Source organism: Camelus ferus, chromosome 6, assembly GCF_009834535.1.
Source record: "Camelus ferus isolate YT-003-E chromosome 6, BCGSAC_Cfer_1.0, whole genome shotgun sequence".
In the NCBI taxonomy this organism is placed as follows: domain Eukaryota; kingdom Metazoa; phylum Chordata; class Mammalia; order Artiodactyla; family Camelidae; genus Camelus; species Camelus ferus.
In genome coordinates, this window is record NC_045701.1 from 19,636,185 (window position 1) to 19,662,772 (window position 26,588).

The following is a 26,588-nucleotide window of genomic DNA, read 5'->3' on the forward strand; positions in this document are numbered from 1 at the left end:
TTCTTAGCCCACTCAGGTGAGCCAGCAGAGGGGATCCCACTGGGCCATAGGGAGTGGGTGTCCCCTACCTACCATCTACCTGGAGCAGCTCAGAAAGATTGATTCCTCTCTGCGCTCACTAGAGGGCACCCTCTCCCAGAGCCTTTGGCGGGTTACTCTGGACTCTTTAGAAAAGGAGAAACCGGTGTCCATGACAAAACAGAGAAAAAGTGTACTAGGCTGTCTCCAGCCCAGGGAGGTCTCTCCAAAGTGCCTATCCCCCTACAGCCTTGAAAAGCTATGGAAAATAATGGGGGAAAGCTTTCAAAAAACAAAAGGTGAAAGAATTTATTTACAGCTCACCCTGGGAGACTCTTTCCCAGGTGCAAGCGACACATCTGAGGCCATTGGCCTCTCGCTCCGCGCCCCTAGTGCAGTGCTCCTCCCGGAGCTTTCCAGGCCCAGGCCTGGCGCGCACTGCTGCCGGCCTGCAGGGGATAGGGGATGGAGGCAGAGTAGGAATCCGACACTGAGTCCCTTTCACAGGTTAGTACTCATGGTTAAGTCCAAGGCCCCGAACTGCTTATGCAGTGGGTTGTTGAGGATGAGAGGCGAGCTTCTTTTCTCCTGACTATCGCAGTCCTTGACGCTTCCATCCAAGAAGGTGCGAAGAGCGCTGGGCCGAGCGTACTGGAGACTCACCACCGCCACTCCGAGGAGGAGGCACAGGATGCCTGAGGTGGCGCGGTCAAGGGGTAAAGAGGGGCGGTCAGGGCCCCAGACCCCGGCCTCCCCATCAGCATCTATTGGAGGCGTTTGTATGTCCTCCCCAGGCACACACACCACAGAAAGACCTCTAATACGGAATACATGGTACACGGGTTCGCCTGCTCACTGGGTCAAGATACCGAAACTTTCTGAAAACTCTTCCCCTCATCTGTAAAACGGGGAAACAGTGCCTACCTCTAAGAACTATCGAGAAGGGCAAATTAGATAATATACGTGAATTTATCACGTAAGCTGGAAAGCGCACACCAGTATAAATCCCGTCCCCACCCCTAGCCACCCGGGTCCCGTCCCCTTGGACCTCACCGGTCGCCAGCGTGATCCAAAAGGCGGCACCGTAGTGAGTGGTGAGCTCGGAGGAGCCGAGGCGGAGCTGGCAGAGCGGCACGCTGGAGATGGAGGCGAAGGAGAAGACGGAGAAGAGTGCGAAGGCGCCGGTGGTCAGGAGAGCCAGACCTCCGTAGAGTGGGACCGGCATGGAGAGCAGCGCGTTGGAAAGGAGCCAGAAGCAGAACGCCACCCTGCGGGGAGGGGGCCAGCGGCGCTGAGCCGGATCCTCGCAGCCCGCCCCGGTTCCCACAGCCTCGCTTCCTCTACTTCCCTACCCCAGAACGAAAGCCCGGGGCTGGGAAGGCGGAGGCGCAGGGAACCCCCGAGGGGAGCAGCCGGCTCCCAGCGCTTGCTGGGTCTCTCCGGATTCCCGCCGTCTGTGCGGACCTCGCGACCATCTCCCCGCGAGGCGGTTATTCCACCTCAAACACATCCGGTTGTAACTGCAGCTCACATGCTCCGGTTCTCGCGCCCCCACCCCCGTCGCACACGCACGCACACACGCACGTACGCACATGCACGCAAGCAAAGTGCCTTCTCTCTGCGCTCACCACAGCGTCGCCGAGGCGTAGTGTCCCGCGAGACGGTACTGGCGGTAAACCCCGCAGGGGCTGCTCGGCGTGAACTTCTCCGCCAAGTAGAGGACGGGATCGGGCAGCCCCTTCTCCAGGGCCTCCGCGTACGCCTCAGCATAATTTTCGCCCACACGCCAGATGAACTGCTCGTTGTAGTCGATGGTCTCGTTCAGCTGCTGCACTGGGTTTCCTGCGGAGGGTGGCGGAGTCACCGGGCTGCGTACAGCCGGGACGGGCAACTGACAGGATTAGAATGGAAAAGTGAGGATCTGAGAGAAATGGGTTTGGCAGCGGTTGGGAAAAACACAAATCTACGAGGACCAAAAGCTATTTGAACTTGTGGGATCTGGGAGGTCCACCAGCTGCCCCTGCCACACTCCCCTCAACTGTGCTGTCTGCAAACCCCAGAAGTTCACTTCGCCGGAGCCCCCTCACCTGTGAGTGTAATATTAATACCCTCTAGGCCCACGTGCAGACCGACGTGGGCTCGGACGCGTGCCACACTGAAGGCTTTGTAGGATGTATTGGTGCTAACTCTTCCCACTGACCATTCTGCGCTGAAGTGCACGGCTGTGGAGAGAGGCACACAGAGGGGGAGGGGAAGGATTAGGAAGAAGATTGGAGAGATGGAACTGGGAGAGTGGTGATGGAAGGTGGAACACTGTGCAGAGAGGTGGAGGGGCAGTCTGGGAGTCCAATGTGGTATACATGGTAAGGGTGGAAGAGTGGGCACTAGAAAGAGCCCACTGGGAGGAGAATGGGAAGAGGGAGCAGGAATCCAACCCCAGTTCTCCACTTTCCCAGGTGTCCTCTAGCCACCTCCTTCCTCATGCCAGGTCCTTTTCCCATCTGCTGCATCGCGTACTCACCCACAATTTCTGCACCTATGAACAGGCTGAGAAGCACTCTCACCAACCAGAACCAGCGCTGCAAGAACAGGCACCAGGTCAGGCCTGGGTATCGCCCAACCAGAGTCCCCAAGACCTCCCTTGCCCCCACACTACCAGGACCTTTAGTGCCCCAGCAACTTCCCCCTCTTGCCCCCGCTCCCTTTTCCCAGTTACTTTCCTGACCTTTAAAGGCTGAAGGCAAGTCATGCAAGTCTCTCTGAGACACTGGCATTTCTGATTCTTGTACTTCTGCCTCCCCAGCCTCATTTCCCAGTCCATCCTGCCACTGTGCTGTCTCTGCCTGGTGTTCTCTCACCACCGACACCTCCTCCCCCCACCAACTCTCTGGCTCCTAGTCCTGGTCCTGTCTCTTGTTCAGGTCACTACTATGGTGAGGCTCAGTGAGTCCAGAAGTGCTAGGCAGGCAGGGATCACCTCCCCCCAGGAGAGAGGTCCTCAGGGTTTGGTCACCAAGTCGAGAAGGTGGGAACACAGCCTCTCAGATATTCCTAGGTTTGCCAATTTCCCAGAAAAACAACACAAGACTTGGCAATGTTAGTTCCTCTTAGGCTTGAAAAACCAACAACTTAGGTTCTAGGAGAGGGGAAGTCTAATGAAAAGTACCCTGTTTGCTACAACTTTGAATCCTGTGCAGAAATCTCTGAGATCTTGGGATGGGGGCACCCATACACATATAGCTTAACCTGGTGCACAGGTGAAACGCAGCAGTGTGAGTTGCTGGTTTCCTGTCCTCTTGGCCCCAAGGTCATCATCGGGAAGTTGGGATGGGGTGCACTCCTCAGGGGTGCACTCTGAGGAGAGGCAGGAGACCCCTGAAGCATGTGAAGACTAGAATTGGCCCCAGGATTACTGGACTGGACACCCACTCTCTGCAGCAGCCTCCTGAATAATCTAGCTGGGGTCAGTACCTAGGATGTCTTGTACAGGATCTCTCTCTATCCTTGGGAAGCGGGTGCTTACTGGACCAGACTTCTGGATGTGCTCCACCTATGCTCCTCTGGTTCAGAGCTTCGTTTGACTATTCATAAAGGATCACGCTACAGTCTTATATGTCCTGGGTCCTCCAGAGACAAGCTGCCCATGACGCCCTCAACCCCAGACCCGAACTTCTAGCACCCCTTACCGAGTGGCCACGAATCCCAGGCAAGATGAGTAGGAAGCTGGCAGCCAAGGCCAAGAACACCAGAATGACGATGAGTAGCGGGACGTTGAAGCCAGCAACATGCCGGGGCTGAGGGTAGAAAGGCAGCACACCGTTCCACAGAGTCATGCTGCAACCCGGATGTGCTGGGTGGGTCTGCTCCAGCGGGGAGAGTGCGTCCCTGGCTTCCGAGCTAGGACCCCACTTCTCTTTACCCCGTCCTCTGAGTGCAAGGACTGGACTCAATGAGCAAGTCAAGTCTGAGCCCCTTAGCCTGCCCCTCAGGCAGCACAGCCACTGGCAGCCCTCAGGCGCTCTGAGTTGGCTGGGATGGAGTCGGGTGGGTGGGAAGGCGAAATTATTTCTCGCCAGCTGTGGCCAGTTACTTTCGCAGCTCTGCAGATCCCTCTGCGTTTGAAAGTCGCAAGGGACCTGGCCCCCTTTTATAGCAGCGTGGGCAGCCTGCAGAGCGGATGTAGGGGTTTGGCTGCCGGGTTGGAGCAGGAAGGATCATGCAAATGAGGGGCGGAGGTCTCTATGCAAATAAGAAGAGCCCCGCCTTCACAGCAAGAGGTGAGGCCGGGTCCAGATGCTCACAGCCAGCTTTGGCTTGGCCTGAGTGGACATCTGCACAGCTGGACTCAGAGGAGCCAGAGAAAGGGGTAAGAGTGCAGCTGGGGAGGCTGAGAACCTGCCGAGCTAAAGGAGAGGCAGGGAGCAGAGCAGAGAAGCAAAGGTCCCAAGAGGAAATACTTCTGACCCGGATGGGGCACTAAACCAGAGGCTGGACTGGAGCTTGGGGTCTGATCTTCTCATCCCCGGTATTCATGCACAGGCATTCACTGTAGGGTATGAGGGACTGCAGGTCCTGGGCTCCCAGCTCACTAGTTACTTTCCTTTTCCTGTCTCCTCTAGGAGAGGCAGTTTCTGAAGGGTTGGGGTTCGAGGCTTTGTGCAGGATCTGGGATGTTAAAGTCCTGACCGGGACTGACAAGTCCCAGAGGATTTTTGCCTCCTGGGTTCCTCTGTGTGGTCGGGGTTTAGTTCTTCGCAGGGTTGGAGAGTGACGACCAGCGTTAGTGCCTGCAGGGCTGCTAAGTGCCCTAAAGAGTGGACTTGGTGATGCTTCTAAAAGCTCCAGAAGTGCCAACTGTAGGCATGGGGGGACGCCAACTCCCTGTCCCTCACCTACCACCTCTAATCCACCTCCCCCCACCCCCCGCCCCAGGGTCATCATGCTCCGCTCAAGGCCAGAGGCACCGGTGCTTCTGGGAGCTCTGCTGACTGCACTCCTGGATCCAGCGGGTAAGTCCCGGGCTCCCCTTGCTTCGGGATGTCACCCAGCTCCCCCTGGGAGTTGGGGAAGGGAGAGGTGCAGGCAAGCGGCTCCCTGAGCTTGGAAGATCCAGTCGGATTGCTGCGCTGCTCAGCCAGATGGGAAACTTCCCAGAGCAGCCTAGATGCCGCGCGGGTATCGCCACTTTGGATCGGGTTGGGGACGCTCAGCGGGCTGGACAAGCACGGGCCGAAGCACTCGGGTCCCCGACTGGTCCCAGGTAGACTTGCGTTGAGGGGACCACTCTGACCCACAGGCGGCCAGGACGCACTCTCACTGACCTGGGAAGTTCAGCGCTATGACGGCTGGTTCAACAACCTGAGGCACCACGAGCGTGGCGCTGCGGGTGCGTCCTGTGGTCTGGGGTGCGCGGGCCGGGGTAGGGCATGGCTAGTGGAGGGCAGGGGCGCGGGAGACCAGGAATAAGCGGGAGAGCGCGCCACCAGCCGCCCGGCTGCCTGCGCAGCGAAATTCTATGCACTCCTGGGGCCAGGAGAACCTGGGGAGGAGTCTCGTCAGTGGGAGTGGGGAGTTTGAAGGGGGCGTAGGGCGAGGTTTGTGGGCTTGCTGAGGACGGCGGACTCTAACAGAGCCTGGCTCCCTACTTCGCGCAGGCTCCCGACTGCAGCGCCTTGTACCAGCGAATTACGCAGACGGCGTGTATCAGGCTCTGGAGGAGCCGCTGCTGCCCAACCCGCGCCGACTCAGCGACGCCGCCATGCGAGGCACAGCCGGGCAGCCATCCCGCCGCAATCGCACAGTGCTGGGGGTCTTCTTTGGTGAGGGCAAAGTGGGAGAACACTGGTGCTGACCTGGCGTTTAGCTCAGCGCCTGGAGAGAGGGGGCCCCTGAGGTCTCTCTGCAAGACCACATGAGACCGATCCAAGACTCCAAGCCAATTCCTGCCTCCACCAAGCAGCACTTCAAGCCTTTCTTCATCTTGGAGGAATTTGAGGGTGTTGATTCAGGGATATTTGCTCTCCTAATCTTTCTCCTACCCTTTACTCCAAACCCAGGAGTTCCACAAACTCCCATTATAGCTCTGAGGGGCCTGAGTCCCCAGTCACTGATTCCTCCAGATACGATTATAACCTCTTCGCGAAGAGGAAGGGAGAGGCAGGATCTGTTAGGAGATGGGGACTGAATTGGGGGAGCTTTTACATTAATTGCATAATTCTGATTCTCCCAACGACGTTATGAGGTGGGTAAGGAGGGTATTATAACACCGCTTTGCAGATTAGGAAAGAGCTTTAGAGCTGGTGGCAGAGCTTGCACTGGAACATCTGCCTTTAGGCTCTTAAGGAATTGGCGTCAGTCCCGGCCGTGGGGTGTAGCGATTCTCACCAGTTTGCACCCCACGCCCTCAGGCTACCACGTGCTCTCGGACCTGGTGAGCGTGGAAAAGCCTGGCTGCCCAGCCGAGTTCCTCAACATCCACATCCCGCCCGGAGATCCCGTGTTCGACCCAGACCAGCGCGGGGACGTCGTGCTGCCCTTCCAGAGGAGCCGCTGGGACCCCGAGACCGGACAGAGCCCCAGCAACCCCCGGGACCTGGTGAGCGGGGCGGGCTGCGGGGCGGGGGGCTGGGCCCGAGGCAGCTGGGGACAGGCTCCCACCCCCGCCCCCGCCCGCGGACACCCGGCCGGCCCTCGCCCTCCCTGAGCCGCCTCGGCGTCACGACCCCCGGCTCAGCCTCCCGCTGTCCCCGCAGACCAACGAGGTGACGGGCTGGCTGGACGGCAGCGCCATCTATGGCTCCTCGCACTCCTGGAGCGACGAGCTGCGGAGCTTCTCCGGGGGGCGGCTGGCGTCGGGGCCCGACCCCGCCTTCCCTCGGGACGCGCAGGACCCGCGGCTCATGTGGACGCCGCCCGACCCCGCCACGGGACAGCGCGGGCCCCGGGGGCTGTACGGTGAGGCCGCGGGGGCCGGGGGTGGGGGGCCGCGGGGCCGCGGGCCGGGGGTGGGCGAGGTTGCGCCCCCCCGGGTCACACGTGCGCTCATCTCCTCCTCTGCGTCCCCGCGGCGCGTGCAGCCTTCGGGGCGGAGCGAGGGAACCGCGAGCCCTTCCTGCAGGCGCTGGGCCTGCTGTGGTTCCGCTACCACAACGTGTGGGCGCAGGAGCTGGCCCGCCAGCACCCGCTGTGGGGGGACGAGGAGCTGTTCCAGCACGCGCGCAAGAGGGTCATCGCCACCTACCAGGTCAGTTGCTCGTCCCTCCCCCACCCGCACCCCACCACCACGTCCCTGTCCCCGACTCCGCTCCCCCGGCAGACTCCGCTCCCCCGGCAGAGCCCTCCATCCCTGGACAACCCCCACTCAGAAAGAGCCCTCCCCAGACAGCTACCGTCTAAGAAAGCCCCTGAAAATGAGGAGGAGGAAAAGCGCTACTTATGCAGGAGATTTTTCTAGTGATGATTATTTAGCTGCCTGCTCTCTCCATCCCCTGGTTCCTTGTTGGGGACAGGAACCTTCGCACCTCTCCTGTTTGAGTTGCCTCTCCCCGGACTGCCCCTGCCACCTGTCCTGTCCTCCCACCTAAGCCTTTCTTGGTCTCAGGTCCCTCCAGGCCAGCAGCTCCAGCGCTGGCCTCCCCTTTCCCCTGTCTTGACTTTCAGAACATCGCCATGTATGAGTGGCTGCCCAGCTTCCTGCAGCAAACACCCCCAGCATACACAGGTGAGGGGATGGGGAGGCAGAATGGAGAGCTTGCAGGAGCTTTTCTGGAGGTGTTGTGGGGGCCTGGCTTAAGGGCTAAATTTTAGTAATCCTGTCTTCTCCTCTCCTCCCAGGATACCGCCGTTTCCTGGACCCCAGCATCTCCCCAGAGTTCCTGGCAGCCTCTGAGCAGTTCTTTTCCACCATGGTGCCCCCTGGTGTCTACATGAGGTGAGGGAGGGTCTGGCTGCAGCCCACAGGCAGAGGTGAAGAATCAGCAGCCTTGGGAGCCTGGGGCCTTTTATACACTCCCACAGTTTCATGGGGGGAGAGAAGCAGAATTTGGTGCCCTGAAACAGAACCCTGGGGTAGGAGGTTCGGTCTTAAAAGGGAAATCCCTCCAGTTCCTCTTAATGTCTGAACTTCAGTTGATTAGAGCAGGATTTGTCCAGCAGCTGGGTCACTCTCCTCCCTCCTCTCCTTCCTCCCCTGTGTGGACAAGAGCAACCTCTACCTTCAGTCCTCACACATTGGCAAATCCCTGCCATGTTCAGGGACATTCAGGGGCCACTCCTCTGTATTGGCCAAATCTCCTCTAAGTCCCTCACTCAACTCAACCCCATCTCAGCTTCTTCCTTGAATTCTCTTACTGCATCCTTGATTCCCCTCTTCAGAAACGCCAGCTGTCATTTCCAGATGGTCAAGAACGAGGGTTTTGGCAGCTCCCAAGCTCTCAGAGTCTGCAATAGCTACTGGATTCGAGAGGTCAGCCTGGGCTCAGGGGCAGGGAAGGTGGTCAAATTCAGTCTTGTCACACAGGCTGGGAAAAGCAACAATTCCAGTTTTGGATTGTTGCTGCTCCAGGGTGGTGGGAGATGAAGGGTAGAGTGATCAGAAAATTATCTGGGGACAAAAACTCAAGAGAGTCTAGGACTGGCCAGGGGCCCTTTGTCCTGAGGTACTACAGTGGTCCTGGGTGAGAGGCACTGGATTTGGGGGAGGGGCCTGAGAACCTACCTTGAATATGTTGTTTATTTCCAGAACCCCAATCTGAACGATGCCCAGGCAGTGACTCAGCTGCTGCTGGGAATGGCCTCCCAGATTTCGGAGCTGGAGGACCATATAGTGGTTGAAGATCTGAGGGGTGAGCTCTGGAGGCAGAGGGAATGAAGGCTCAGAGGTCCAGGAGACCGGGGACCATTCTGGGTTAATCAACAGACAGATGTAGAGTACCTACAATGCAGGAACACAGATACTAACACACAGCAAACAGCCATTAGAAGAAAACAAGCTTTATTCTAAATTATCCATGTCTAAGTATGTTGAGGGAGGGGTGGCACCACAATTCTCTGGTGCTTAGGTCTCTTTTACCCAGCCCCTTCTTGAGGAGGTGAGACAAGGAATTTACTGCTTGGTGACCAGAACAGTCCAGAGTCTTAGGGGAAGAGTCTTTCCAGAAAAATTGCCCCTGGTCACACATGGTGACACTGACCCCACCCCAAGGCAGGTCACATGCTGAGGAGTACTGGGTATAGGCAGTGCCAACAGCCCAATTCAAGGTTGCTGGGCAAAGAAGGGTTAGGGTGACTGAGCCTGTAGCCTTGTCCTCTCTCCTTAGATTACTGGCCTGGCCCTGCCAAGTTCTCCCGCACTGACTACGTGGCCAGCAGCATCCAACGTGGCCGAGATATGGGGCTTCCCAGCTATACCCAAGCCCTAGAAGCCTTGGGGTTGAAGACCCCACAGAATTGGAGTGACCTCAACCCCAATGTGGACCCTCAGGTCAGGAATAGTGATGATAATTATAACAGCTAAAGCTTTCTTGTGGTGATACTTTCCAAGTCCTTTACATATGTAACTCATTTAATCTACGTCAAGAATATTATAGGGTGTCATTATCTCCATTTCAGCAATGATGTAGCTGGTAAGTCAGTCTTGAAGGCAGGATTTAAATTCAGCCATCAGATTCCACAGTATCCTCAGCGCTACATTGTACCATTCCTGCAGAGTGGCCCCTGGGTTGGGTGCCACTGTCCTGTTTCTTCAGGATCTCTCTCCACAAGCTGGGTGCCCCTGAAGCTGCTAATCACTGGGGACAGGCAATGTGGGTAGTGATGGTCACAGGATATGGTCCTGCCACCAGATTTGTCACCACCTGAGGGGGGCTGCCTAGGAAGAGGAGACTCCCTCAGACCTGATCAGCAAGCCAGGCAGCTGATGGGATCCTATGTTTGAGGGACGGGGCAGCAGTGGCTGCCTTCCCAACACAAACACACACATACTTACACACTCTTCACCTCCTGTGGTGCCCCAGGTGCTGGAGGCCACAGCTGCCCTGTACAGCCAGGACCTGTCCCGGCTGGAGCTACTCCCTGGGGGGCTCCTGGAGAGCCATGGGGACCCTGGACCTCTCTTCAAGGCCATCGTCCTTGATCAGTTTGTGCGACTGCGGGATGGCGACCGCTACTGGTTTGAGAACACCAGGAATGGGTGAGGCCTGCCTGGGTTCTGACCTCAGACTCTGCCTTGGCCTGGGCCCCAGAATCTCTGCCTGTAAACAGCCCCCAGGGGCCCTTGATTCCCAGCTGGCCCACCACCCCTCCCCCACTCTCTGGGTGTCTTTTCTCATCTGGGTCTCTGGGCCTGAAGTTGCTGGAGACCTGTATCCCCTTCCCATCCGAACAGTTCCTGGCTTTCTCCAACTTAGGCTTTTCTCCATGGATGAAATTGGAAAAATCAGAAACACCACTCTTCGGGACGTGCTGGTGGCTGTCACCAATGTGAGCTCCAGTGTCCTGCAGCCCAATGTCTTTATCTGGCATGAAGGTGGGTGATTTGGGGGAATACAAGCAATGGCAGCCACAGAAGGGACAGAGGTTGGATGGGGGATCATTTGGTGCTGTGCAGGGAGCCAAGCACTTCTGTGTTGGTCAAGGAGGCCTGCATTAGGCCACCTCCCCCCAACAGAGGCTGGACTGGTTTGCAGGCTGCACTTGTGATCAAGCTGGGGTGGGTGTTGAGAGATGGAATGTGGAAGAGGACTTTTTGAAGGGAACAAGTTCCAGGGAGGTGGGCTGGGGAAGGAGAGGGGTGCCTGGTCCTCTACAGGAGGGAGCGGCGGGGGGGATGCCTGGCCAGGGAGTGGGATTCTCATGCTTTGAGGTCTTCTGTGCCTCTCCCATAGGCGCGCCCTGCCCTCAGCCCCAGCAGCTCACAACCACAGACTTGCCCTCCTGTATGCCCCTGACCATGATCCATTACTTCGAGGGCAGTGGTCCTGGTTTTGGCATCACCATCGTGGCTCTCTGCTGTCTTCCGCTAGGTAAGCTCTTCACATCCTTGCCCATCTCTCTTCTCCTGGCTCCCCTCCTGACCACAGACTGTCCCTGTCCCTCATTATCTGCTAGTCCGTAGAATTAGCTCCCCTGTCCATTTGAAGCCAGGCTCAGAGGGCCCTGGGAAGGGAGAAGCAGCAGCCAAAGCCTCAGTGAAGCTGTAGGTGAGAGGCTCCCCTCCCCACTGGCTGCTTCTGACCCTTTCAGTGAGCCTGCTTATCTCTGGGGTGGTGGCCTATTTCCGGGGCCAAGAGCGCAAGAAGCTACAAAGGAAAGGCAAAGAGAGTATGAAGAAGGAAGCAGCTGGAGATGGATTGTCAGGTGATATGGGGCTGAGAAGGGGGGAGGGAGGGAAGGAGGAAGGGGACAGATTGGTGGGGGGTGGCGCTGGGAGAAAGAACCAGGTTACAGATGCGGGGAGAAAGCCAGGCATTGGGGTACCTGCTCAGACCAGTATAGTGGAACTTGCCTGAGGGCAGGAGCCTGGGGACCTCTGCTGAACCACTCTGTTCCATTGTCCCTTCCCCAGCGATGGAGTGGCCGGGCCCCAGGGAGAGGAGCTATCCCATCACCATCCAGCTCCTCCCAGACAGGTGCCTGCAGGTCCTGGACAGGCGTCTCTCTGTGCTCCGCACCATCCAGCTGCAGCCCCTACAGCAGGTCAACCTCATCCTGTCCTGCAACCATGGAAGCCGCACCCTGCTGCTCAAGATCCCGAAGGAGTATGACCTGGTATGGCCCAGACGGCCTCCCAGACCTGGGCTGCCCTCACACACCTCCCGTCTCACCACGAGTCCTCTCAGGTCACCCCCTCCTCAACTACAGAGCTCACCTAAGGAGAGGCATTTCTCTCAGAGGTCCCCAGACCCCAGGCAACTCTCCCTCTGACCCCTCAGGACACTCACCTGGCCGGAGTGTGGTTGGATTGGGGGGCAGCTTTCCTCTCCTTCCCCCAACGCAAGGCCCTTTGAGGGGAGGCTGAACTAGAAGCTCAAGCCTTGGCGCGGCCTTCCTCCCTCCAGGTGCTGCTTTTTAACTCGGAGGAGGAGCGAGGCACCTTCGTGCAGCATCTGCAGGACTTCTGTGTGAACTGGACTTTGGGCCTCAACGTGGCTGAGATGGGTGAGAATGAGCTGTTCAAAAAGGCTGTGACCAAGCAGCAGCGGGCCTGCATCTTGGAGGTCTTCTTCAGACACCTATTTGCCCAGGTGCCATGACTGTGCCCTTTGGAGATGTGACCCAGCTCAGGGGTTGGAGGGGACCTGGGCTGGACAGGACCCTACGAGTGGGGTGAACTAAATTCTGCTCTGTGGGCTGGAGACAGACAGCCCTGGTTGAATCCAGGCTTTGCCACTTCCTAGTGCATCACCTTACAGATCACATCATCTCTCCTCTGTATTTCAGTTTCCTCATGTATAAAACAGTGACTAAAGTAGTATCCATCCCTTGGGTTGTGAGGATGCAGAGAGAGTCTACATCAGTGGTCCTCAAAGTGTGGCCCCTGGACCAGCAGCAGCAGCCTCACCTGGGAGTTTGTTAGAAATTCAAGTCCTCAGGCTCTTGCCCCAGACCTAGTAAATCAGGAACTCTGGGGTTGGGGCCCACAAGCCCCCCAACCCAGGGGATTCTGATTCACTCTGAAGTTTGAAAAATGCTGTTCTACGTATAGTGTTTGGCCCAAGTGCTTGGTACATTGTAGGCATTTAACAAATGGTAGTTATATGTGTATGACTTTTAAAATCAGGCCCATGGCAGCCCTGTCTGAATTGACAAGACAATGCATCTGTAGCCCCTTCCTGCCTGTCCACTTGTGTCTACTGCATCTTCTGTCCCCAGTATAGGCTTTCTCATTTTGCATTCCCAAACTATGCCCCTCTCCACTCCTACCCCATCCCCTGCAACAGACGGGGCACCATTCCCGTTGTCTAAAGCTCCTGGTTCTTGGGTCCAGGGAGAAAATGGGCCAGCTGCTATAGATTTGAGTCACCCCCTCTGCAGGAGAGCAGAGACCCAAGTCAGAAGGACCAGGAGCAGCCACCAGGCCTCATTCTTTCTGATTTGGACTTTGGGGAGATGTGAGGGGTCACTGAACTGCTTCCAACCCAGGCCTCACTTCCTTCTCTCCCTCTCTTTGCTGCTGCCCGAGTGCAGGTGCTGGACATTGACCAGGCGGATGCAGGGGCCCTGCCCCTGGACTCATCACAGAAGGTGCGGGAGGCCCTGACTTGTGAGCTGAGCCGGGCCGAGTTTGCCGAGTCCCTGGGCCTCAAGCCCCGGGACATGTTTGTGGAGTCCATGTTCTCTCTGGCCGACAAGGATGGCAATGGCTACCTGTCCTTCCGGGAGTTCCTGGACGTCCTGGTGGTCTTCATGAAAGGTAGGGGGTGGCGGACCATCCCAGGAGCCAGGCGTCTTTCAGCAGAGAAGTGACCAGCATCCTCCTCTCTCTTCCCAGGCTCCCCAGAGGACAAGTCCCGCCTGATGTTCACCATGTACGACCTTGATGGGAATGGCTTCCTTTCCAAGGATGAGTTCTTCACCATGATGCGGTATGGAGTGCGATGTGGGGTGCAGTATGGCATGGGCCCCTCCCTAAGACTTTGTGATACTTTAAATAGGAAAACAGGTCAGGTCAGAGGAGGGGAGGTGAGGAGGCTATGTGGCCATCTGCACTGAGAGCTGGCCTAGATATTGCATCCTAGGCACGCAGAGCATCTAGCTTCAAAAGTTTCTCTGGCCACAAAAAAAAAAAAAAAAAAAAAAAAAGAAAGTTTATCTGGCCAGGCGCCTGCCTCCAGGAGGGTCTATGTCTGCACTGTCAACACCAGCCAGAAGCTTCTCCCTAGTTACAAAAAACAGCCAACTTGGTGATGACCAATAACAAAGCCCACTAACCGCTTTGGGATGCCTTTGCTAACTCTTCTTCTACAGCACACCTAATGCTGTGCTTTACACAGTGAGACTAATGAAGCCTGGAGGATGGATGCCTTTGGTCACTCTGCCAACATTAATCACCACGACAGGCAGGAGGAGAAACATGAAGGTTCTTCTGTATTTCAACCCTTCTCTCTTCCTGCTTCTTAAGCCATTTCTGGTTGTGGTGTGCTGATAAAGACCAGTTTTGAGCTCATAGACTTCTTATTCCTGAAGGCAGTGCCCCAGTAACACAGAGGCCTGCAGCTCTATAAAGACAGGGTTCCAATCTCTCTTTGTTCCCTACTGAATCCACACTGTGATTATCACATAGCAGGCATTCAAGACATAGTTAACAGGATCAGATGAAACAAATGAGCAAACGAATAAATAAAATGCATAAGACAGCCCAGATCCTTTGAACTTTTCTACCCCCTTAAGTCTTCTCATTGCTTTCAGGATTCCCCTTAACTGCCACATCCTCTTACAGTCCAGATACCACAACCGGAAGTGGGGTTCTAAAAGGCAAGGGTGAAGTGGATTGCAGTTGACCCTTGCTGGGTGTGCTGCTGCAGGCGGGTCTGTAGGGAATCTAGGAGAGGGCCCCTGCCCCCAGGGGCTGAGCTCCCATCTCCTTGTCCTGTACTCAGTGAGGCTGTTGCTCAGTCTCATCCTGAGCAAGTGGGATGATGTGTTTTTTTTTTTAATGTGACGACAGTGCTTGCTGTGCCATGTGTGCAAAGGTCTTTTCCTGCTGGACTCACACGAAGTTGCACATTTGTTTGCTTTTGTCCTAAAGCACAGTCTAAGAGTGTGGCCACTGTAACTGCCACCATGGGTGCTGTCAACGTTGGGTGTGGAGGCACTCCTGCCTGTGCCCTGGGGTGTTGGCACAAGGAAACAGTAACCATTGCAGCTACATCTCCTCCCCTCACCCTCAGCTGTCTGTGCCCCCACCAGACTGTGAAAGGGGAACCCAGAGCTGGTGTGGGAGATATCACCGCAAGAGAATGGGCAGACAGCCTGCCTCGCTAGAGGGCCGTGGCACACCCGGACACGTCCCTGCACTAAGTGGACATTCATCCCAGTTGTAGATGCCCTCTCTTTGAGGGCTGCTTTCTCTAATTGGGCAAAATCACTTTCAATTTTGTTCTGCCTCTTGAGCCGTGGTCACCCCACCCAGCTTAGTGTCAGCTGCAGGCTGAATGAACACCTTCTCAGTACCATTTCCCGGGTCACTGGTAAGCACATTAGATAATCTGGGGTCTGCCCCACCCTACACCTGCCTGAACCTGACCTGGCTGGGTGACAGGCTGCCTTCTCTCTGGTCCTCCCCCAGGTCCTTCATCGAGATCTCCAACAACTGCCTGTCCAAGGCCCAGCTGGCCGAGGTGGTGGAGTCCATGTTCCGGGAGTCAGGCTTCCAGGACAAGCAGGAGCTGACGTGGGAGGACTTCCACTTCATGCTGCGGGACCACGACAGCGAGCTCCGCCGCACACAGCTCTGTGTCAAAGGTGGAGGTGGAGGTGTGTGTGTTTGGAAGGAGTCAGGGAAAGGCATGCCTTCAAAATGAGAGTTCCTGGTGCATAGCACCCAGGTCTTATTTCTCTCTTAGTTTTTGGTGCTCAGTACAGAGTCAGGCATGTGTAATCAAGAGCGTCACAGACAGTTGCACAGTCTATGCACAAAGATGCCCCTGAGGGGTCAAGGGTGGGCTGAATCCTGCCTATATGCTGCCCATCAGCGATGCATATTGGTTTGGGGTGTGTCTGGCCAGAGGAAGAGGCCCTATTTTCTTTACACAGAGGATCTGCAGAGTTGCATCTGGCTGGAGGGGGTCCCCTTTTCTAATTGCATAAAGTTACCACGTCGTCTAGCAGTGGCTGTCCTGTGTACAGTGGGTGCTTGGTATGGGCAGTGAGGGCAGGAAGGCTGGAGGAAGAGATGAGGACATGACCAAGTCCCTGGCAAGTGCTGTGGCAGCCTTTCAGGGACGGTCTCCTCCCCTCACCGTGCTCCTGGGGAAGCCTGTTCAGCTTCCTGTTTGTCTCCCCAGGTGTTGGAGACATCTTTAAACCAAACATCAGTTGTCGAGTCTCATTCATCACTCGGACTCCCGGGGAACGGTGAGCAGTAATCGGGCACTAGGAGGCGCCTTGGCTGAGTCCCCTGCAGAGAAATGAAGGAAGTAGGGCTGTCAGAATCAGCCCCTGAGTCAGACATTTGCCTTCTGAAAGCAACTCTTGGCACATGGTCGTTCCCAGCCTAAATTCCAGCTGCCTCACACACATACCGCTTGCTACTCAGCAGCCTGGCTCTCTCCCTGCTCCTCCAGGACAGAATCGTTCTACAGAACAGATGACCAGATCATATTCATTCCTTCTGCCTTGCCTCCCATCTGGCTTCTCTTTTACCAGTTTTTTATGGGCCGGTTCTGAGGGCAGAAATGGGTCCCAGGATCTCCCCCCCCAACCCAAGCTTTGACCTGGCAGTTCACCTGGCTGCAAAGACAGGAGGAGAGAGAGCCCCATTTTCCTTTCCTCAGCTCCTGCCCTCAGGGAGTACAGCTTCCTGCTTCAGAAGCCCCAGAGCTGGGAGGCCCTGGGCTGAAGAAGAGATTTGGCAAAAAGTAAGTGTTTCCCTGACCTCTGGCCCAAGGAGACATGGGGAGAAGTCTCAGGGTCTCTGGCCTGCCCACACCTCCGCACACAAGGGACCGTCCTGAGTCTCATTCCATGTGCCCCTGACCTGAGTGGCAGGCTATAGGGCTGAATGACTCTTAAACCTCTTCCAAACTCTGCACCCTAATCTTCAGGCAAGGCACCTAGCACCCAGATACAACACCAAGATGGCAATGAGGGGTCTCCTGGCTCCTGCCTGCTTAGGGCAGAGCAGTGAGACCTGTGCAGGGAAGAAGAGGGAAGGACAGAACAGGCAGGAGGGAGAGGAGGTGAAGTAGTGGGGAGACAGAAGTGTGAGTGGATAGGGCAAATAAAGATGAGAGGTAAAGGTTTAGCAAAGTGGGAGTCAACCCTCAAAATGCTTTTCCTTTCACCTGTTGTGGCCCACCCTGACCTCTGCCAGATCACCAGGTCTCCTTCACAGGGTGGCATTTAAGAGAGGCCGGGGCACCCCGACCTCAGGCCGACTGCGTTCCTTTGCTGCAGGGCAGTGGTGTCCGCTCCCCGGCTGTACACAGAGGCGCTGCAGGAGAAGATGCAGCGGGGCTTCGTGGCCCAGAAGCTGCAGCAGTACAAGCGCTTCGTGGAGAACTACCGGCGGCACATAGTGTGCATCGCAGTCTTCTCAGCCATCTGTGCCGGACTGTTTGCAGAGCGTGCTTACTGTGAGTTCCAGGTTGAGGGCAGTGGGAAGGGAGATGTGAGAGCCTTCCGGTTGCTCTTCCCACACCTCCGCGTCTGGATGGGGGAGCCCAGGTGCTCTGACTCAGGCCCAGGCTTCTGGGCCGTGCTGATCTACCTCCTCTCCCCACAGACTATGCCTTTGTCTCGCCACCCTCGGGCATCGCAGAGACCACCTTCGTGGGCATCATACTGTCGCGGGGCACGGCAGCCAGTGTCTCCTTCATGTTCTCCTACATCCTGCTCACCATGTGCCGCAACCTCATCACCTTCCTGCGAGAGACCTTCCTCAACCGCTACGTGCCCTTCGACGCAGCCGTGGACTTCCATCGCTGGATCGCCATGGCTGCCGTTGTCCTGGCCAGTGCGTGGCTCCTGGGCAGGCTCACCACTGCTGCAGCCCCCTGGGTCTAGCTGTGGGGGAGGCAGTGGGGAGACTGGAGCCAGAGATAGAGTCAGCCCTGGGAGGCAACTCTAATAGGGTCTGTCCCTTTTAGTTCTGCACAGTGCTGGCCATGTGGTGAATGTCTACATCTTCTCTGTCAGCCCACTCAGCCTGCTGGCCTGCATCTTCCCCAGTGTCTTCGTGAATGATGGGTCAGTTCTGGGGAGGGTTCCCCTTGGAACACTGGGGCAGGAGGCCTAAGGGTACAATAGAAAAGAGGTAGATGGCTCTAGACCCTCCACTCTCTCACTGAGTGAGGGTGAGAAGCCAGTGCCTTGGGGAAGCTGAGAGGTGAATTCTCTCCCCTCAGAAAGGAAGTTGGAGGTGATTGGCCAGGGAAGGAGTTTGGAGGTGAAGTTGGAGACTCTTTCCCATGTATACCTGACATACAGCTTGCCTATCATCCACTCACTGGGCAAACATTCATGAAGCACATCTTATGTGTCCATCCAGGAGCCAGAGAGTAGGGATGCCAAGATATGTGCAGTCATTCAACAAATATTTATTGAGAATTTACTCTATGCCTGGCATTGTTAGAACATGGTATAGAGCATGGGACAAGCTTCCTGTCCTCATGGCAGCTTACAGAGTATGAACCAAGCACTCAAGGAAGCAAAGGTCAGCCACACAGTAGGAGAGTTCTGGGTAACACAGGAGGAATAATTGCTGTGAGATCAGAGGGTGGAACTGCAGGAGGCTGGGTGCCATGTTCTTTGGAAGGTTCCCTGGCCATCTGGGTAGAAGCCCAGCAACTTCTGCAGTCAGGGCCAGCAGGAACAGAGTCACATTGTGACAGTAGTGAAGCCCCTCCTGCCCCAGCCTGAGGCTCTATGTGCTTTTACCCCACAGGTCCAAGCTTCCCCAGAAATTCTACTGGTGGTTCTTCCAGACAGTCCCAGGTAGGGTATGGGCTGTATGTGGAGTCTGGGGGTTCTGTCTGAGGACTTCTGCTTTTGTCCTCATCTTCTCATGACTGCACACTTGTCTATAGTGGTCATAGAGTCCCTCCCCAGCCTCCAGAGCAAGGCCCAGCTCCAGCTTCTTTGGGCAAGCTGTTCTGGGAGCCTGGGAGGAACGAGGGAGGTCAGGGAAGGAGGGAAGAATGGGGGAAATGCTCTGTTGTATTCTCAGCCCAGGTTGAGGTCCTGAGACTACTCTCTGACCTTGTCCTTGATGCACCCAGGTATGACAGGAGTGCTTCTGCTATTGGTCCTGGCCATCATGTATGTCTTCGCCTCCCACAACTTCCGGCGCCGCAGTTTCCGAGGCTTCTGGTTGACCCACCACCTCTACATCCTGCTCTACGTGCTGGTGAGGACTTCTCTGGGCAGGGCCAGACCATGGGGCAGAGATGAACACTCACGATGGGGGTAGGGAGCAGGCTGAATTGGACCCAAGATCTCAGACTGAGACCACAGTGTATGGAGGCTACGGCAGCCCCAGCTACCCAGTCCAGGCCCAGAGCCCAGGAAGGGGGTTTGGCTGGGCCTGAACTACACTAACTGGCCATGTTTCCAGCTAATCATCCACGGCAGCTTCGCTCTGATCCAGCTGCCCCGTTTCCACATCTACTTCCTGGTCCCAGCACTAATCTATGCGGGGGACAAGTTGGTGAGCCTGAGCCGGAAGAAGGTGGAGATCAGCGTGGTGAAGGCAGAGCTGCTGCCTTCAGGTATGAGGCTCAGCCTGACCTTGGGTGGGGAGCCCTGAAGGTCAACTCATGGGAGGTGGGGAGATAGCTCCCCAGGTCTTTTACCCCCATTGCTGCTTCTAGTAGCTTCTCTCAGACCCCTGCAACTTTCCTGATGGACCTGCCATCCCCAAAGGGGCTGTACTTTCCCCCCAGGAGGACAGGAGGACAGGAGGACTTGCAGACAGTAAGAAGTAACCATGAGAAGAGGCAGCTGAAAGTTTAGGGACAAAAAAGACCCCCACGTGTGTGGCCTGGGTGTAGGGCTGGGAACCATACATCCGTCTCCCATTCTTTCACTCAGAATAACCCCATTCAGAGACAGACAAATGGCCTAGACTGCAAGAGTCTGTTGTTGAGAGTCAGTGCTGGCCAGAGTGGGGATTTGAATCACTACTGAGGTTGGCAGAAGATGATTCAGCTGTCATGGGGCCATCTAACCTTCAGGACTCACATAGTAAGAAAATCACCCTCACTTCAACTTTACTTCAGTGAGAATTACTTAAGAAGCAAAGTCTCAGCATGGTGTTAGCAGCCTTTTGCACCCTCCAGCACTTGCAAATCTCCTTTTTCCACACAAACAGACCTGAGACTCAGTCGTGGTCAAGCAACAAAGAGTTTTCAGCTAAAATTTGATAAAATGTGATGCCTTCAATTTAGAGCACATGATACTGGTTTTCCACCCACCTTAGTGATCTAAAGTTTCTTGTCAAGGTAAATTGAATTGAAAAAGTAAGTCAATTTAAAGAAAAACATTAGATAAGTGACAGTACAGGAGGTGTACAGATATGGCCTATCACAAAGGTAACCCTCAAATGGTAATGTTGTACCTGGAGAGCCCAAGGTTCCGTGTCCCAGTAGGCTGCTACCCAGGACAGTGGTGTCAGGCCTGGGACTTCGCGGGAAGTCTCAGGAGGAGAGGAGGGGCTGGAACAGGGGAGCAGAGAAGCTCAACTCTTGAGTTACCCAGGAAGGAGAAAGGGGATCCTCCAACTCTCAGTTCCAAAAGCCCTACTCATTCAGATCATGTGACTACTCCCTGTGCCTCAGGGAGGAGGAGAGGACAGGGTACCTACCGGGAACAAGCCCTCTGATCCCTGCCTCTCTCTGCCCATGACCCTCAGGAGTGACACACCTGCAGTTCCAGCGGCCCCAAGGCTTCGAGTACAAGTCAGGACAGTGGGTGCGGATCGCCTGCCTGGCTCTGGGGACCAACGAGTACCACCCTTTCACAATGACTTCTGCGCCCCACGAGGACACGCTTAGCCTGCACATCCGGGCAGCAGGGCCCTGGACCACCCGCCTCAGGGAGATCTACTCGCCCCAGACGGGTGACAGCTGTGCCAAATATCCAAAGGTGCTGAGACCCAGGCCAGATGTGCCACATGCTCCCACATCCCCTTAGCAGGCCTTGGTCCTGCAGCACCAGACTCCCCACTGTGTTCCTTTCTTCCCTCTATCCAGAGATGGATTGTTCCAGGTGATGCTGTAAGCCCCCTTCTCCATCACTCCATAAAGCCACCTGCATTTCCCTGCCTCCCATTTCTGGCTTCAGAACTGTGGTGGTGCTGAACTTAACTCAAACCCACTTCCCTCCCTACAGCTGTACCTTGATGGACCATTTGGAGAGGGCCACCAAGAGTGGCACAAGTTTGAGGTGTCAGTGCTAGTGGGAGGGGGCATTGGGGTCACCCCCTTTGCCTCCATCCTCAAGGACTTGGTCTTCAAGTCATCCTTGGGCAGCCAAATGCTCTGTAAAAAGGTGAGTGTCTCTCTTTCATTCTTTAAAGGAATGGGGACAGATGGCCCAGTTGTGTTCCCACATCACAGCAGACTAGCATGAGAAAAAGCTCCTGGCCCCTGGACACTGGGTCTTCTGGGACAATTCATATCCAGTTGTTCAGATGCTAAACATTTGAGGGAGGGTAGGAGGTGTAGTCAGAAGGGCCTCTGCTGGGATCTGTTGGCTAGAAGCCTTGGCTCAAGTTGGTGGGTCCTGCCAGAGGTTTGGATGGTCTAGGGCTTCCCAGCCTCTCAGGTGAAGGCATCTGGGGTGGAGGAACCTTGAGAAGAGCTAAGTCCAAGCTCCAGCCCTGTGTCCCCAGATCTACTTCATCTGGGTGACACGGACCCAGCGGCAGTTTGAGTGGCTGGCTGACATCATCCGGGAGGTGGAGGAGAATGACCACCAGGACCTGGTGTCCGTGCACATCTACATCACCCAGCTGGCTGAGAAGTTCGACCTCAGGACCACCATGCTGGTACGTCAGGGCTGGCCAGGCTGGGCAGCTCAGTGGGTATGTGGGTTGGCAGGGAAAGGCAGGATGGCCAGGCTAGGGGGTGGACCACCACCTGGACTAGGAGCTGACGCTGGCTCTGCCTGTCTGTGACTTTCCTCCTCTACTTCTTCCTCCAGTACATCTGTGAGCGGCACTTCCAGAAGGTGCTGAACCGGAGTCTGTTCACGGGCCTGCGCTCCGTCACCCACTTTGGCCGCCCCCCCTTCGAGCCCTTCTTCAACTCCCTGCAGGAGGTCCACCCAAAGGTCAGTCCCACCCCAACCCAGCCTTCCCCTGCCAGGACATCCTGCCCTAAAGAAGCCTGCAGCTGTGTCCTGAGCAGAGGACACCAGGATGGGGTCAAACGTTGGAGGACAGCTTCAAACCCTGCCCCATACCTCCCCAACTCAAGCCTCCTCCTGAGGGTCTGGGGTTGATGCCCTAGTCATTCCAGCCAGGCTTGAGAAGCAGCTCCCTCCCATGGAGTGGGCATCTCAAGCCTGTAGGCTTCTCCTCTGCAACCACTACCCACCCCTCAACCCTTGGCAGGTGCGGAAGATTGGAGTGTTCAGCTGTGGCCCTCCAGGGATGACCAAGAATGTAGAGAAGGCTTGTCAACTCATCAACAGGCGGGACCAGGCCCACTTCGTGCACCACTACGAGAACTTCTGAGCCCACCCTTCTTGGTTCCTGATCTCTTCCTCGACTACCCCTACCAGCAGTTTCTGTCAGAATTCATCTCAGGCCTCAGCTGGAGAGCTAGGAAGGCCTCTCCCTCATTGCTTCATCTGTCCCACGCTCTGAGAAGGTAGAGAAGATCCTTCTAGCTCAAGCCACAGTGGGCTGTGGCAGATAAAGTGGGGAGGGGACAGTCCCTGCCTGTGACAACTGTGGAGGTGAAGAGATACAACAGCATTTGCCTCCAATAGGTCCCCATGTCTATTTTCCTTCCACAAATTAATGTACTGCTTTGGTATTTTCTTGCTAGGCATTTGAGGGAGGTTGGGATGGGGACACCTGATGTGAACAGAGGGCTCAGAGTGAGAAGTTCCTCAGAGCCCAGCTTAAAATCCCTGATGCTTAGAACTTGGATAGCTTCACTACCTCTACTTAGTCTCTGAGAACTTTCCTCCAGCCCTACCCCCAGCCCCTTCCTGCTCTTAGAGCATCAGGAACCCTGAGGAGAAACCAGGATGTCCTGATGTTCCTGGTGTGGGCCAGCAACATCATCCTGACCTCTTGGCCCCTCTCTGAGCCTGCCAGAGCAGCTGCTCAGCTCTGGAACCAGCCACTTTGCCAGTCATCCAGATTCCCCCCTCAGTTCCCCACCTCCACAGGAGTTGGATGACCAGCTGTCCCAGTTGGCCCAAGACTTTCCCAGTCTTAGCATTGAAAGTCTCACCCTAGGAAACCCCCAGTCCCCAGCAAATCAGGACACTTGGTCACCTTCCACAGGAGCCAACCTGAGATATCACCTCCATACTCTTTAAGACCCTTCCTTTTCCTTCTTCAACTGGTTCTTTCCTCAAAAGCTGGGCCTTAAAAAAAAATTTGGGTATAGTTTGTATACAATAAAACGTACAAATCTTAAAGTTACCATATACTACATGTGTTACTACTGCCCAAGTGAAGACAGAGAACATTTCCATCACTCCAGAAACTTCCCTTCCAGTCAACCTCCCCCAACTCTTAGAAGCAACCACTGATGTGATTTCTATCACTATGGAGTCATCTGGTCCTACTGAATGTACTCCTTTGAAACTGGCTTCTTTCACTCAGCACAGTGTCTCTGTGATTCATCTCTGTTGTTGTGTGTATCAGTAGTTTCTTCCTTTTTTATTACTGAGTCATATTCTACTGTAGAGATATACCACAGTTTGTTTATCAGTTATCCTTCTGATAGACATTGAGATTGTTTCTAGTTTTTGATAACTATGAATAAAGCTGCTATAAACATTCTTGGAGTTATCTTTTGGTGAACATAACGCACTCATTCCTCCTGGGTTTGTATCTAGGAGTGAAATTGCTAGGTCGTACAGTCCTCTGGCCAACAGGACCTGTGGCAGGGAGAGTTTCAGGCCAGCTCCACATTCCTGCCCCAGGCTCCTCTCTTTGTTGGTCTTAGCCTACCTCTTCTGCCTATAGCTTCCAACCCTCTGTATTGAAGGAATCTCTCTGACAGAACTGGAAGGACACCAGATGAGGAGCCAAGAGAACTGGATCCTAGTGCCAACTTTACCTATAAGTAGCTACAGAAGAAAATCTCTTCACTTCTCTGACCCTGTTTCCTCATGTATTAAAATGTCTGTGCAGATATTAGGAAGATAGTGATACTGGACCAGAAAAATACACATAGGAAAATGTACGAGAATATATTATACAATTGCAATGTGTGATAATTACTAATCTACATAGTTATGGGCCTCCAGCCCTCCTGCCCCTCACTGGGTATATAACCAGCCATTAATCCCAAACTCTGTTCCCTTAAGTCTCAGCCTTAGCTCAGACTTAGCCCAAATTTGGCCTATCAATGCCTTCCTCATTCCTTTCTAAAGACCACTCAGAATGTTTACCTATGTCATCCTAAGTCATCTATCCTTGCTGGACTAAAGAATGCTGTTAACATGGCTGTCATTGTTGCCCATAATATTCTCAACTCAACCTTATCCATTCGCCATGGTTGGGCCTGAGTATGGGTTTCCTGAAGATTCCATGATCATTCTTGTCCAGATCCTAGACAATGCCAAATGCATGTCCAGCAGGACAGAGAGATGTGCCATCATGATCTTCAGTAGCCTCAGGTGGCACTCAGCCTGCCTGGCTTCAGTCCAGACTCCACACCCCAGCCAGCTTCTAGATGATAGCCCTAGGCGTGTATGGATATGACCCAGCTGCTGTCTAACCTGGCCCAGATTCCAGAAGGCAACCGTTGCTAGGGTAAAAGTCCAGGACTTACAGGGAAGATAGATGTTTCTTCAGCCAGACCCTTCATCAGAACCTTAACAGGCTCCAACCTTCCTTGGACTTTGAGACCAAGTTTTCTTGGGAAGTGAACTGAGAGGCAGGATCAGGCAGCTGGCAGGTGATATGCCTCAGTATTGAGAAAACGAGGTCACGAACTGCACGATTTGGTGTAGGGGAAGGTCAGAATCTCAAAAACATGCAAACAAGGGAGGCCACGAAAATGTCTGAGAAAGAGGACTAAGGAAGGATGACTCAGACAAAACTCACAGAAACTTTTATATTGATAGTGTAAAAGAAAGAAAAACTTCTCTACCTCAGGGCACAGATATAGGTCTCAGGCTCCAGGACAAAGTCAACCCAAGCCCCTGCCTCATAGGCATAGGAAAGGGGATGAGGATGGAGCAGTGATGGAGAAGGAACCAGGGATTCGATGGAGATGGAGAAGATGAAGATGACATTGGATGGAAGGGCTTCAGAGTCAGGTGGGAAGGGAGTGGACGAAGATGCAGAGGTACTGAGGCTGAGCTCTGTAGGAAAGACATGAAGGCTAGCTCTTTGCCTTTTTTTCTAACTTTCCAGACCCAGCGTGTGCACCAATTGAGAGGGTAAAAGTTGACAATACGTGCTAAGAACTTTTAAGTAAGAGGAGCCAATTCAGCATAGTAGTTAAGAGTGAGGGACTCTTGAGAGGGGGTATAACTCAGGGGCAGACTGTGTGTTTAGCGTGAATGAGATCCTGGTTCAATCCCCAGTACCTCCATTAAGAAAAAAAAAAAAAGAGTGAGGGCTCTTGAGTTAAACTGGGTTTGACTTGAGTCAATTTGGTCACCAGCTGGATAACACTGAGCAAACAAAAGAAACTCTCGGTGCCTCATTTTTCCCCTTCATGAAAGGGGGTTAATGTGAGTATCTGCTTCATAAAGTTTGGGAAGATCCAAGGATATAATTCAATTCAATTCAACAAATATGTACTAAGTGTCTATTAGGTCCAAGGCCCAGGCCCAGCTCCCATGGAACTTAGATGTTAGTGGGAGCAAACAGGTAAGAAACAAGTAAAAAAAAAAAAGAAAAGGAAGATACAATTCCAGATCATGATAAATAGCTCTGAAAATAATAAAACAAGAATCTGACAGTGAGTCACTAAAGGGGACACTTTAGGTAAGATGATTAAGGGAAGGCCCTGAGAAGGTGACTGTAAGATTTTAACAACTGATGCACGCAGAGCTTGCTGTGTGTGTGCCCAGTGCTGTTGTGAGTGCTTTAGATGTATTAACTCACATAGTCTTTAGAACAACCTATGAGGTAGATGCTACCATTCTCCCATTTTAGTGATAAGGAAGCTGAAGTACAAAGAAGAAAAACTTGCCCAATATTGCCCAGATGGTGAAGGGTTTAGGTTTGAGCCCAGGTTTTAACCAGAGACCATGCCCTTAACTACCACTTCATCTTGCCTCTCAAAAGCAGGCTGCAAGTGGTCAGGCGAAGATAGTGTATCGAGAGAATTTGTGCCTGGCACTTGGTCATATTATTGTTGTTGCCGTCATTGTGATTATTGTTATGAAGAGAAGTTGAGGCTCCAGAAGGCAAAGCTCCATATTCTGAGGAGTCTGGAGTGTTTGGGGCTTGAGTGATACTAAGTGACTTGTTCTGTTCCAGATCCTGTACTGACTGCTTCATTCCCTTATCTCTCCAGAAAGGGGCAGGTGGAGGCCTGCCCTGCTCTCTAGGAACACCAGGCCCCCAGATCAGCTGGAAGTCACTCCATCCTGACCTTGCCTGGAATGTGCAAGGAGAGCTGACCATCACCCCTCCCAGTCTCCAGGAAGTTGTAAAGGGCTCAGGAATCGCTCCAGATGACTTCACAGGAATAATTTTCCTCCCC

General features: G+C 54.5%; 2 protein-coding genes across 6 annotated transcripts; one reads left to right on the forward strand and one right to left on the reverse strand.

Annotated features, from left to right (window-relative positions):
- Window positions 1-301: 301 nt before the first annotated feature.
- DUOXA2 (dual oxidase maturation factor 2) lies at window positions 302-4,201 on the reverse strand. Its single transcript, XM_006174744.3, has 6 exons — window positions 3,705-4,201; window positions 2,540-2,597; window positions 2,106-2,240; window positions 1,647-1,860; window positions 1,072-1,286; window positions 302-713 (listed from the first exon to the last, which is right to left on the reverse strand). Exons 1-6 carry the CDS (start codon window positions 3,849-3,851, stop codon window positions 520-522), a joined length of 963 nt encoding a protein of 320 aa, XP_006174806.1. The 5' UTR covers window positions 3,852-4,201; the 3' UTR covers window positions 302-519.
- Window positions 1,856-23,701, forward strand: DUOX2 (dual oxidase 2). 5 transcript variants are annotated; one of them, XM_032481280.1, is made up of 36 exons: window positions 1,856-2,107; window positions 2,475-2,616; window positions 3,326-3,481; window positions 4,951-5,027; window positions 5,315-5,404; window positions 5,673-5,837; window positions 6,426-6,613; window positions 6,771-6,972; window positions 7,095-7,261; window positions 7,678-7,738; window positions 7,852-7,948; window positions 8,392-8,482; window positions 8,759-8,861; window positions 9,336-9,499; window positions 10,032-10,207; window positions 10,425-10,543; window positions 10,902-11,039; window positions 11,260-11,373; window positions 11,582-11,784; window positions 12,075-12,260; window positions 13,204-13,429; window positions 13,508-13,601; window positions 15,305-15,492; window positions 16,023-16,092; window positions 16,512-16,595; window positions 17,134-17,312; window positions 17,462-17,692; window positions 17,826-17,925; window positions 18,623-18,672; window positions 18,957-19,084; window positions 19,292-19,445; window positions 20,588-20,820; window positions 21,067-21,225; window positions 21,569-21,724; window positions 21,880-22,008; window positions 22,292-23,701. In XM_032481280.1, the coding sequence occupies exons 4-36, from the start codon at window positions 4,958-4,960 to the stop codon at window positions 22,412-22,414; spliced, it is 4,638 nt and encodes a 1,545-aa protein (XP_032337171.1). In that variant the 5' UTR covers window positions 1,856-2,107; window positions 2,475-2,616; window positions 3,326-3,481; window positions 4,951-4,957; the 3' UTR covers window positions 22,415-23,701. The 5 variants fall into 5 exon arrangements, with proteins under 5 accessions (XP_032337171.1, XP_032337172.1, XP_032337174.1 ...); XM_032481281.1 differs by having other exon boundaries at window positions 2,507-2,616; XM_032481283.1 differs by lacking the exons at window positions 2,475-2,616; window positions 3,326-3,481.
- Window positions 23,702-26,588: the final 2,887 nt, after the last annotated feature.